Here is a 13,631-nt window from a genome sequence, read left to right as displayed (position 1 = left end):
TGAAGAGAAAAAAAAAATGTATTACCTTCCATTGTTGAGTTATGTGGCGTTCCAAAATTGGAACACTAGGCAAATCCACTTCTTACATGATACATAACGTATAAAATTACTGACCGTCATTCCAATAATGCAACACGAGGCATTAATGGGTCAATTGAGTACAGTATTTAAAAAAAAAAAAGAGTTATATTGAACACAAAGAAATAAAGCTTTAGATTCAGATGTACTGTATCGTCTGCATGACGACACAGGATATAAACAATTAAAGACTAGGATTTCTCGTCTGGCTGTGATGTTACCAAGTCAGCACAGGTTTCACATAACATTACGGGACCCAGCTGAGCATAAACATCTTATAATAAGTTTTGGGAAGCTTCAAGGAAAAGTGTAATGGAGATAACCACTTATGTCTCCTTTAGCATCACATTTTGTCCCACTTAATGACATTTATGGGATTTTAAGCAAAAACATTTCATTTCAGATTCCGCCACCACATCTCAGTTGTGTTCAGTTGTAAACTTTGACTAGGCTGATCGAAAGTCCACAGACTTTATGATGTGGACTGTCTTGTGTATTTTGGATTATTGTCTGTCTGCTTGTCCCAGCTACATTTCAGCATCACCTCACAGAGAGATGGCCGCACATTCTCTTGTAAAATGCCCACATGTGGAGAAAACAATTCTGTCAATGATGACATGCATCCAAGTCTGAAATCCATTCCACTACCACCATCTTGCTTGACTACTGAAGTGATGTTCTTAGTGGAGGATTGCATTTCTTCAACAACAGCATTTATTTCTATAGCACATTTTCTTACAGTAGTTGTAGCTCAAAGTGCTTTACAAGAAAGAAGTGCTTTACAAAGAAACAGTTACATAAGAAATACATACATATAGGCTAGAATAATAATGACTACATAGTGTACAAAAGATAAATAAATTATACACACTTAAATAAGAATGATACTGTATACAGTATCCACTGTGAGTGCTGTGCAAAGTGTAGGCAGGACCTCTGTGTTTTTCCCAGTTGATTCTGGGGTTCGTCAGCGGTGTGTTTTGCTCCTACTCTGTTCAATGCTTGTATGGACTGAGTGTAGGGCAAGGTCGTGGGGTCCAGCGGCCGTGGAGCATCTGTATTGGTGAAGAAAGATTCACGGATCTTGACTTTGCTGATGATGCTCTGATCTTCGTGGAGTCAATGGAGGCTCTGATTGGGGCGCTCGTGAGACTGAGTGAGGAGTCTGAGTGTCTGGGCTTGTGAGTCTCCTGATAAAAACCAATGGGCACAGCCATCAGCAGTGTGTCTGTCTGCGGAGAGAGTGTCGACCTCATCGAGAGGTTTACTTACCTCGGCAGTGACATTAATATCTCTGGTGACTCTTCCTATGAAGTCAGTAGACGGATCTGGAGAGCATGGTGGGTCATGAGGCCAATGGAAAGTGGTGTGTGGTGCTCCCCATATCTCTGCAAAAGGACGAAGGTCCAAGACTTGAAAGTCCTGGTGCTTCCTGTCTTGCTATATGGTTGTGAGACATGGACGCTATCCAGTGACCTGAGATGAAGATTGGACTCCTTTGGTACTGTGTCTCTCTGGAAAATCCTTGGGTACCGTTGGTTTGACTTTGTGTTGCTCATGGAGTCCCGAATGAGGCACATGACCTGCATTGTGAGGGAGCGTCACTTACGGCACTACGGCCATGTGGCGTGTTAACCCGAGGGTGATTCAGCTCGTAAGATCCTCATTGTTGGGGACCCGAGTGGCTGGACCAGGCCAAGGGGTTGCCCACCTAACACCTGGCTGTGGCAGATGAAGGGTCATTTCTAGAGGGTGGGACTGGACCGCGTGTCTGCCTGGGGGGTTGCAAACCGGGACCCCGAGTTGTTTTCGGTGTGTAGTGGGTGTGGCAACGTGCTGTACCAGTGCATGCTTCCCAACTTGACTTGAGTATACACTTCTGGTCAAAAGTTTTAGAAGACTTCAGTTTTTCTTCAAGTGTGATCAGTTGAAATGCAGTGAATGACCTGAAATGGTGAAAAGGTAAGCAGTAAACTGTCAGAGTTTAGGTTAGATAAAACTGAAAAAAAAGGAGATTTCAGAATATTACAAATGGGTCTTCTTCAGGGAACAAGTGTTTTCCTCTAGGGGGCACTAGCTGCCTGGTTGGAATAAGTTCTTTTTTTAATTGCTGCGTCTTAAGTAACCCGAAACTATATAGATATGATATTAAAAGTCGATATTCCTCCCTCAGTTATACGGCAGTAAGAAATCACATAGGAGAAATATCTTGGCTTTCTTTAATGACGATTTACGTGGCATTACAGACAAAGGAAGCCAATGACAAGACTTTTCACCGAAGTGGGATTCTTGATGTATACAGTCTGCCATTTTCGTTGCTGCGCTGGAAGGATTTTCAGGATCAGATGACGGTATCTCCCATCTGTCTGTCAGTTTCAGAAGTGTGCCAGGCAATGTTCCAAGGCTTTATACCCTTTCTTCATGTGCAGGCCCCCACTTAGGTAAATCATGCCATTCCAAACAAGGAAAAGAAGATCCAATATCATGCTGACTCTGTCCCACAGAAATAGTACAGTGCCCATTTTTGTAGTTGTCCCTTTCTTGTCTTCTAGTGCGTACCTAGCAGTTCTAATTGATGAGCCCCTCTGTGCTAAATCTGGACTTGTGTTAGCTGTACAACAAGTAATAGGTGACAACCTACAGATGTTTTGCAGCAATTAAAGTAAATGAAGCCTTAAATACAATCTGTGTGTCTTAAAGCAGAGTTGTAACAGACTGTGTTACTGCTCCCTGTGAAGTGCTACTTGGACAATATCACACTGCAGAAAGTTGTAAATTCAAGTGATAATGGCAATTAATAAATGAAGTGAGACAGAGCATTATTACCCTTAGAAGTGTAGAGAGATTGCAAATAAAAATCAGAAGTGTCAGTGAGTCCAGTGGTGTCCTCCACAGTCCAAAGGCAATTGGAAACTGGAAGAAACTCTGATAGGAAGAGATCTGGCAGAGCCAAAGTCACCAGCCAAACAGAAGACAAGTTTCTGAGGGTCACCCTCTTGGGTGGTCACAGGCGCCTCACAGCACAACAGCTTAACAGTGCAGGGTGACAAAAGCGAGAGTCAGTTTGCACTGTGAAGAGGAGACTTTGTGTGCTGCAGGTTTGACAGGACGAGTGACCGGAAGCAGGCCATTACTTAAAGGACAAAACAGGGCCTTGAAATACCAGCTGTGGACGACTGCAGACTGGAAGAAAGTCTTATGTACCGAGGAAGCCAAATTTGCAATCTTCAGTTCATTGCCCAGGGTGTGTGTATGCTGTCAAAGTGATGATGTGATGGTTCCTCAGCGTGTGACACCAACTGTCAGACATGGAGGAGGAAGTGTGAAGGTGTGGGGTTGTTTTGCTGGAGGCAGAGTTGGCGACTGGCACAGAGTGACTGGCATTCTGAATCAAAAGGTTTACCACACAGTTTAGCTGTTATATATTTTGATGAATCAAAAATATGAATACAATTTTGTATACTTCATGATTCCTTAACTTATTTTTTTTTTTTTTTATTTGGCATTGCTTATTTGTTCTATGCCTTGATTAAGTGAAACATTAAGACAATAAATTACGTGCATTTACATAAAAACTGAATGTAGTGAGAAGTCAAGCAAAATGGCACCTTTTATTGGCAAACTAAAAAGATTACAATATGCAAGCTTTCAAGGCAGCTCAGGCCCCGATTGTAATCTTTTTAGTTAGCCAATAAAAGGTGCCATTTTGCTTGACTTCTCACTACATTCACAATGGCTAATGTGGTACAACACCCTAGTACTACATAAAAACGGAGAATACTCACATGTTGTAAAACTTTTAGCTGGTAGTGTAATATGAGAAACGGAGCCCGTAAATGTAGAATTGTTTTTTAAGATTCTAAATGACAGTCCAATGATTAGGTTAGAGAAAAAACAAATCTTTAGGAGTTCCAGGTTAAAAGACCACCCAGCCCCCAGACACAACATTGCCCATTTTGTCCAGATTGCATACTCTCTATGTACTCTGATTAGCAGATAGATCTGATTCAGATATTGTAATTTTAGGTAGCCACTCAAGCCACATTCCGAGCCATGCTGCCCAAATGAAGACTGTTCAGGACAGTAGTCCATGTACCTCACGAGATCTCCTCAAAACTGGAAGACGAAAAAACTGATGTATATTAACATTTTGGTATCTAACAACCTAACCTGTAGGTGCTGACGACTTCATCCTCCGAAAGACAAACGTGTGATGTGTGAATGAATATTAAGGGATAAATCATTCCTTACTAGCAATGAAATTCTTACTTTTAAGTTTCCACAGAAGAGTTCACAAAAATAAAATACCAATAAAGACATATGTGCACACACAACATGCTCTGTGTGTATCTGCGATACCAGTCAAGTGTTTGGATACACCTAGAAATCTTTGTGTTTTTGTGTAAATTAATACTTTTTTATTAGTACACCATTAAATTAATTTAAAAACGCAGCCAATACATTACTAGAGTTGTTAATGACTGTTACTGCTTGAAATAACTGATTTATAACTTATTCTTCACATATGACTGGCAAAGCCGCAATTTTAGCAGCCATTTCTTTGCTGTGCTAATGGTCACTTCACATAGCTCATCCTTAAAAAGCTAATCGGTTATTAGAGATACCTGTGTAATTGCAGTATCACCACCTAACTCTTTGAGGGCTGAATATTTTTCCAAAAAACTCTAAAAGGCACATAAAGCAAAGGTTTCACACATAAACAAACATAAAACGTCTGTCGCTGTGTGCTGTTGCCGCCTTGTGCTGCTACAGCAGCCCGTGTTAATATTGTTATTAAACTGTTTGGTACGTTCCTACCTCCCCCCCACCATTTAATTAATACATATGGTATGTCCCTAGCTCCCTTTTTCTATTGGCGCCACTTTTGTTTTTACTTTAGTTCCCACCATATTGTATTTAGGTTAAGGAAATTATCGTCCTTTTACCTTCAAGTTATCAATGGTTTTACGTCCTAATACTTGTATTACTTATGGCAAGAAATCTACATTAAAGTATACGGACTCTCAGCCTTGACTTCTTGGTGAGTAAACTATCTGTCCACGTTCACTACAACCAGTTGGGCGATGCACACTCCGTACAGATTTGGTCTTGGGAGAGAAGCCTCACTAATACGCCGTTCGGGGACAGAATACGCCTATTTGCGGTTTTTGCCGACTGCATGAGGTAGCTCAGTAGCCAGCAGGAATGCGCAGCGAGCTGGAATCCTGGCTGTCTTCATGCGGTGGGTAACAGTTGTACTGCAATGTAATCTGGTTTACATCTCTTGTCATTGTAAGTGGAGGTCCCCCCAGGTGAACATTGCCATAAGTGCATCAGCTACATAAACATGTTGTGGACGCTAGGGGGCGCTGTTGCCCCGTGAAACCCAACAGACAGATGTCCAGGACACACGTATAAAAGCACCAAGAAGAATTTTTAATTATTTTCTTCAATAAAGTGCACAAAGCACCACAATTACCACAATTCTCTAATAACAATAATTAATAATAATTTCAATGACAATAATCCTCCACTGCCAGCATCTTCGTCACCTAACCTCCCAACTCCGGCTCAGCTTGCTGGGTCTCAAACAGTCCTTTTTATATTCCTCAATTCGAAAGTGCTCCTCCTCTTCTTCCGGGTGAAATGCCATCTCATCAGTCCTCAATCACTGTGGGCATCTGTCTTCGTGACTCCGAAGTACTTCCGGGTTGTAGGAAAGGTAGTAGTCCCCAGGTCCTTTATGAGCTCCCCCTGGCAGCACCCAACAGGGCTGAGAAAATGGACTCCATGTCCCATGATGTCTTGAGGGAATCCGGGGTACAGTTACCGTCCAGGGGAGCTGCCACCTAGCGTCCTGGGGGAAGCAGTGTCCTGGAAGGGCTGCCTTTCTCCATTCTTCCCATTCTGGGACGTCCCAGCCGGATTGAGCTGCCGGCCATCTATCACAGTGTTCAACACCACGATTAGCCGGGGACCGTTCAGCTGATACCAGTATCTCATTTTCGATCTTCATCACTTGCGTCAAAATCAGAGTCTGACAAGTGAGAATCAGCAATAATACACAAAACATCGTCCACGTGGTATTTTGTTTTGTGCATTCACCTTGATCTCTCGCTGGATGTTGATGCCATTTTAGAGGTTGTTTGCTGTTCGCTGCTCATGCACGTGCAGGAAGTTGAGGTCAAATCATCAACGCTAACTTTCCTTCTAGCAAAGAGAGTCAGACTGAAACGGAAAGGTTAGTTTTGTTGCCGTTTACAGCTAATTACTATCCTCTGTCCGTGAATTTTGACAAAAGTCGACATCTGCCCTGAAAGAGTTAAACCCGTTATTCTGTTCAATTGGGTTGCAAGGGTCTGGCATTCCTAAAGTTAAGTTCTGGGTTCAAAAATTTCCAAAATGAAACCGCTTTCCCAAGGTAACCCTGTGTAACAGATTGCCAAATACACACCAAATATCAGTGTCACGGCATCAGTGAAAAGACAACTCTGGGATGCTGGCCTAGAGGTAGAGTTTTAAGTCAAATGCCATATCTGAAACTGGCAAATAAAAAAAAAAATATGGTAAAGTGGGTAGAATGACGCATACATTGGACGTAAGATGACTGAAAAGTGTTTTATTGTCAGCAATCTGCAGTCATGTCTTCTCTGTCGCAGATGACACTGGTATTTGGCACGGATTTAAGGAAGAAGCCAACTGAAGACCTGCAAGACATTTGTGTCCTTATCTTTTTATGCATTTGTGCATCTGGCCCTTCCCTTTCTTTTCCTGTCCTGGTTAGATTCAGTTCACCCTGTCCTCTCAAGACAGGAATAGACACTTTTTCATGAAATTTTCAGTTTCTTGGCATTCCATCACATGAAATTACCTTCATTTTGCAAACAAACAGCAGGTTGACATGTTACTTGAGAAAGCTGATTTATTTTGACCATTTTTAGACCCAGAAATGAACTTTAGGAATGGTAGTACCTCGTAATAAAAATGGATAGATTAACGGGTTTCATGGGTGCTATTGCAACTACAAATGTTTCTCTAATAATCAATTCGTATGTAAACATGATTAATTAAGGACAAGCAAACAGACTTGACCATTAGAACATGAACAAAATAGCAGCTGAAAATGAGGCTTGGCAGCCATATATGAATAATACATTAAAAATCAGCCAGTGATAGCCATTAGCAGCGCTAGTAATGTCTTGGCAATATTTTTAAATCAGTTTATGGTATGCCTCAAGAGGAGTTGTGGGATTGTATGAGGACGTTGGGAGTGGCAGAGAAGTATGTAAGAGTAGTACAGGATATGTATGAGGGAATGTGTGACAGTGGTGAGGTCTGCGGTAGGAGTGACGGATACATTCAAGGTGGAGGTGGGATTACATCAGGGATCGGCTCTGAGCCCTTTCTTATTTGCAATGGCGATGGACAGGTTGACAGACGAGATTAGACAGGAGTCTCCGTGGACTATGATGTTTGCTGATGATGTTGTGATCTGTAGCAATAGTAGGTAGCAGGTTAAGGAGACCCTGGAGAAATGGAGATATGCTCTAGAGAGGAGAGGAAGGTCAGTAGGAACAAGACAGAATACATGTGTGTGAATGAGAGGGAGGTCAGTGGAATGGTGAGGATGAGGGAGTAGAGTTGGCAAAGGTGGATGAGTTTAAATACTTGGAATCAACAGTATAGAGTAATGGGGATTGTGGAAGAGAAGTGAAGAAGAGAGTGCAGGCAGGGTGGAATGGGTGGAGAAGAGTGTCTGGAGTGATTTGTAACAAACAAGTATCAGCAAGAGTGAAAAGGGAAGGTCTACAGGACAGTAGTGAGACCAGTTATGTTATATGGATTGGAGACGGTGGCACTGACCAGAAAGCAGGAGACAGAGCTGGACGTGGCAGAATTAAAGATGCTAGGATTTGCATTGGGTGTGATGAGGATGGACAGGATTAGAAATGAGGACATTAGAAGGTCAGCTCAAGTTGGACGGTTGGGAGACAAAGTCAGAGAGGTGAGATTGCATACATATATACATACATATCTACATATACAATGGTGTGAAAAACTATTTGCCCCCTTCCTGATTTCTTATTCTTTTGCATGTTTGTCACACAAAATGTCCTCTCTCACCACATCCATAAACCTTCACTTAGGCCTTCCTCTTCTCCTCTTCCCTCACAACTCTATCCTTAGCATCCTTCTCCTAATCTACTCCTCATCTCTCCTCTGCACACGTCCAAACCAACACAACTCTCTGACTTTGTCTCCCAACCGACCAACTTGAGCTGACCCTCTAATGTACTCATTTCTAATCCTGTCCATCCCGGTGCAAATCTTAAAATCTTTTAACTCTGCCACCTTCAGCTCTGTCTCCTGCTTTCTGGTCAGTGCCACCGTCTCCAGCCCATATAACATAACATATAACAGTGGTGTGAAAAACTATTTGCCCCCTTCCTGATTTCTTATTCTTTTGCATGTTTGTCACACAAAATGTTTCTGATCATCAAACACATTTAACCATTAGTCAAATATAACACAAGTAAACACAAAATGCAGTTTTTTAAATGATGGTTTTTATTATTTAGGGAGAAAAAATCCAAACCTACATGGCCCTGTGTGAAAAAGTAATTGCCCCCTTGTTAAAAAATCACCTAACTGTGGTGTATCACACCTGAGTTCAATTTCCGTAGCCACCCCCAGGCCTGATTACTGCCACACCTGTTTCAATCAAGAAATCACTTCAATAGGAGCTGCCTGACACAGAGAAGTAGACCAAAAGCACCTCAAAAGCTAGACATCATGCCAAGATCCAAGGAAATCCAGGAACAAATGAGAACAGAAGTAATTGAGATCTATCAGTCTGGTAAAGGTCCTTAAAAAGTGATCAAATAACACCCATTGTTTAAGACTTGTTTTTGTTAAATTATGCATCTGTGGTGTTCTGGCTACTCCTTAAAATCTGCCAAATATCAGCAATATCTCAAGTTCTTCTGTTTTCTCCCATGGTTTGAAAGTTAAGACATCACTCAGGAACATGGACACATGTATATGGTGATTAGGTTAGGTCATGAACATTCAAATAAGGCTTTTTTTTAATTTAATAATGTCATGGTTGGCTAAAAGTGGGAGGTGATGGGGAGTTTCCAAAAGCTTTAAGTCAGTTTTAAGTTGATTTGAAATTTAAAATGGAACTTAATGTGGGACTTGGCATGAGTGTGGTTTTCTAAATAATTTTTTAAGCTTTTTTTTTGTCTTTCCAGCATAAGCAGAATTTTAGTATGGAATCTAAGGAATTGTTTTATACGTGACGCTTTCAAATTAACTCTGTCATCAATGTTTCCTAAATAAAAAAAAAAATCTACAGACGTTACAAGTGAGCATCAAAACTCAGTTCGTGGAGATGCTTCCCTTCAGGTTGTATTCTCGCTTACACCAAAACTGTACAACAACAACATTTATTTCTAGAGCACATTTTCATTACGTTTAGCTCAAAGTGCTTTACAACATACCAAAGAGAAAGTTACAACAAAAGAAAAAACAAATAAGATTATGTAAGAATAGTAATAAACAAGTAAAAAAGAAAAAAATAAATCCATGCAATCTTATAAAAATTCTTTATATATAATACTCTACCGTGGCTGTTCAGAATTTTAAATCACCTGTAGCTCGCAAACCGTTTGACCTATTGAGCTGAAATACACATGTACTGCGTGACGTTTACTGTCCGCTTTTGGGGTGATAATGGACCTCTAAGGTTATTCCTCTTCTATCTATCTATCTATTTGTATTTTATTTCATTGTAGAATCAACTCTTGGCAGCGGCTGTGCGGCGTATGCTTATGGGCGACATTCTCATTCCTACCACCTTTGCTGTCATTTCCCCTACCTCTTCATATCTTTCAAATCATTCTTGAGGCAGATTGAAGACTTACAACTGGCCCTGTGTGAAAAAGTAATTACCCCCTGAACCTAATAACTGGTTGGGCCACCCTTAGCAGCAATAACTGCAATCAAGCGTTTGCGATAACTTGCAATGAGTCTTTTACAGCGCTCTGGAGGAATTTTGGCCCACTCATCTTTGCAGAATTGTTGTAATTCAGCTTTATTTGAGGGTTTTCTAGCATGAACCGCCTTTTTAAGGTCATGCCATAGCATCTCAATTGGATTCAGGTCAGGACTTTGACTAGGCCACTCCAAAGTCTTCATTTTGTTTTTCTTCAGCCATTCAGAGGTGGATTTGCTGGTGTGTTTTGGGTCATTGTCCTGTTGCAGCACCCAAGATCACTTCAGCTTGATTTGACGAACAGATGGCCGGACATTCTCCTTCAGGATTTTTTGGTAGACAGTAGAATTCATGGTTCCATCTATCACAGCAAGCCTTCCAGGTCCTGAAGCAGCAAAACAACCCCAGACCATCACACTACCACCACCATATTTTACTGTTGGTATGATGTTCTTTTTCTGAAATGCTGTGTTCCTTTTATGCCAGATGTAACGGGACATTTGCCTTCCAAAAAGTTCAACTTTTGTCTCATCAGTCCACAAGGTATTTTCCCAAAAGTCTTGGCAATCATTGAGATGTTTCTTAGCAAAATTGAGACGAGCCCTAATGTTCTTTTTGCTTAACAGTGGTTTGCGTCTTGGAAATCTGCCATGCAGGCCGTTTTTGCCCAGTCTCTTTCTTATGGTGGAGTCGTGAACACTGACCTTAATTGAGGCAAGTGAGGCCTGCAGTTCTTTAGACGTTGTCCTGGAGTCTTTTGTGACCTCTCAAATGAGTCGTCTCTGCGCTCTTGGGGTAATTTTGGTCGGCCGGCCACTCCTGGGAAGGTTCACCACTGTTCCATGTTTTTGCCATTTGTGGATAATGGCTCTCACTGTGGTTCGCTGGAGTCCCAAAGCTTTAGAAATGGCTTTATAACCTTTACCAGACTGATAGATCTCAATTACTTCTGTTCTCATTTGTTCCTGAATTTCTTTGGATCTTGGCATGATGTCTAGCTTTTGAGGTGCTTTTGGTCTACTTCTCTGTGTCAGGCAGCTCCTATTGAAGTGATTTCTTGATTGAAACAGGTGTGGCAGTAATCAGGCCTGGGGGTGGCTACGGAAATTGAACTCAGGTGTGATACACCACAGTTAGGTGATTTTTTTTAGCAAGGGGCAATTACTTTTTCACACAGGGCCATGTAGGTTTGGATTTTTTTCTCCCTAAATAATTAAAACCATCATTTAAAAACTGCATTTTGTGTTTACTTGTGTTATATTTGACTAATGGTTAAATGTGTTTGATGATCAGAAACATTTTGTGTGACAAACATGCAAAAGAATAAGAAATCAGGAAGGGGGCAAATAGTTTTTTACACCACTGTGTCAGCTTAAGTGAAAAATTAAGGAAAATGTAATTGCAACACAAACACTGACTTAATCAGTTTTAACGCGAAAAGATGCAAACGAAAGAATAGAAGAAGTGGGCCACTAGAGTCGAGAAGAGAAGAGCTGCTCAGGAAGCAGCACACACATCAACCTCTGAACAAACGAATGCTAAACGTACAGAGGAAGAGGATGAAGACTAGGAATGCTCAAGTCAAGTGTATTCACTGTACGTTATCGTGCAGTCCGCTGTTACTGGTATAATATAATTAGCAGAAGGGTAGCATCCTTATATACAATATCATGATGGAAGTCTTTATAAAGATGAGTCCAGTGTTAAGGTTAAGATGGCTGTAAGAACAGAAAAAGATAAAATAAAGAATAAAAATGAATAAATAGTATAAAAAATATAAATAAATAATGCACAGTTACATAAGAAAGGTATATACTGTACTGTAACAAGAGAAGAAGAATGCTTAAATATAGAATTGTTTTTTTTTTAAGTTTCTAAGTGACAGCCTGATGATAAGGATACATGGCCAGAATAGACAGAATAAAATGTAAAAAAAAACTTCTCTTAACCTGGAGAATAAAAAAAAAAAAAAAATCTGCAGGGGTTCCAAGGGCAAAAGACCACGCATTTGGCATTCTGCCACTAAATACTGTATATCAAAAACACTTACCGTAGATAAGTTGGGACTTGATTTTATCATTTAATTTCTGGCATTTCATAATGTCAGTCTTATAAGTCGAATGCAGAAAACTCACGCTATTGGTTCAAGAGATTGTGAGCGAGTAACCACAGGGCACACTGTCTTTTTTTTCTATGTGGGTGCGGCAGTGCGCTGTATCAGCGTGTGCTCCTAACCCCTCTCTCTCTCTTTATTGTGCCTGCATGACCACACGGTAATACCCGAACTGTTCTGAAGCGACGTTTGCACTGTTTTGTGTTTTTTGTATCTCACACCCTCATACACCTTTACCGTAAGAGCATCCCTTATCTACGATGGAGCGTTCGATCAGAAGAAAATATGAAGCTGGTTTTCAATTAAACATCGCTGAAGTAGTGAAAGTAATTGGTAACTGCGCTTCTGCAGCAAAATTCGATGCGTCTGAGAAACTGATGTGAGATTGGAGGAGGCAAAATGTAAAAAAAAAAAAAAACTTAAGTGTTGCATTTTTAAACGGGCGTATAAGTCAGGGTCTAATTTTATGATCGATTTTTTGGGTTTCAAGACCTGACTTATATGTGAGTATATTCGGTAATCAGATTTGCTGGTTATATCAAAATGATTGTCAAGAAGTCGACAGTTGGTGAACTCTAATCCACCAGCTGCCTGGGTGTCCCCCTCAGGACATTGTCCCATGACTGTGATGGACTTTTTTGTGTAGTACCTGCTGATCACCTCCTTCATGTTGTCTTGGCAGGGCTCCTTCCCTGGGAATCTGCAGCTTGTCTTGGTTCTCCGCCCCACTGGCTTTCTGCAACGCGCCTTATCTGACTTTGTTTTTAAATTCAACAAGGATGAATTTAAAATGAAGGTGCCGGTATGTATTCTCCTACAAGCTGCCATTGCCTTTTCCTAATACTTTTGGGCATTTGTAGAATGCTGTTTGCAACTGTTAAGAGAGCAATTACTCTCATGTCCTCATTCTGTGAGGCACCTCAAAGATAAGCAGTAAGGGTCAATATCTGTGGATGCAATGGACATCATTATCTAATCTGGTGAAGTGGTCACACTTATCAGCAGAGATTACATTTATAACTGTTTTAGAGCTTCTCATTAAGGGTGGAAGTAAGCCTGTCTTATTGTGAAGGAGATTTGCCTCATTGTCATCACTTTGTATTGCAGATCATCATGCTGAGTTCAGTGACAGAATTGCACAGTTACATAGAGAGAACCCAGCTCACCCAAGAACTTGGTGGTACGCTGAAATATTGCCACAATGGGTGGATTTCCCGCAGGATTGTAAGTGTTCTGTTAAAGTGAGAACAGTCCTGAATCAGTGTTGCCACTGCTAGTAATATTTCTTGCTATTTTGATTCATTTGTCACACTATTTGCATTTGTCAGTGTGTTAGGTTTTTTTATGTTATACTACAGAAAAGGCAGTATCGTTTTTTAATAACTGCATGAGACAAATCCCTCAGTGTGATTCTTGCACTTGGCTGCATTCTGTCATGTTGCT

The 13,631-nt window shown here is 40.9% G+C and overlaps 1 protein-coding gene across 10 annotated transcripts in view; it reads left to right on the top strand.

Moving 5' to 3' along the window:
* Nucleotides 1–13,631, top strand: part of mcf2la (mcf.2 cell line derived transforming sequence-like a) — a 287,608-nt gene that overhangs the window by 217,081 nt on the left and 56,896 nt on the right. For all 10 annotated transcript variants that reach the window (XM_039745883.1, XM_039745885.1, XM_039745881.1 and 7 more), the window contains exons 5-6: nucleotides 12,871–12,990; nucleotides 13,296–13,412. In XM_039745883.1, coding sequence (XP_039601817.1) covers nucleotides 12,871–12,990; nucleotides 13,296–13,412 — 237 coding nt within the window. The remainder of the gene's footprint in view (nucleotides 1–12,870; nucleotides 12,991–13,295; nucleotides 13,413–13,631) is intronic.

Source organism: Polypterus senegalus, chromosome 2 (genome assembly GCF_016835505.1).
Source record: "Polypterus senegalus isolate Bchr_013 chromosome 2, ASM1683550v1, whole genome shotgun sequence".
In the NCBI taxonomy this organism is placed as follows: domain Eukaryota; kingdom Metazoa; phylum Chordata; class Cladistia; order Polypteriformes; family Polypteridae; genus Polypterus; species Polypterus senegalus.
Note: the sequence above shows the minus strand (reverse complement) of the source record. Positions and strands in the feature narration are given on the sequence as shown.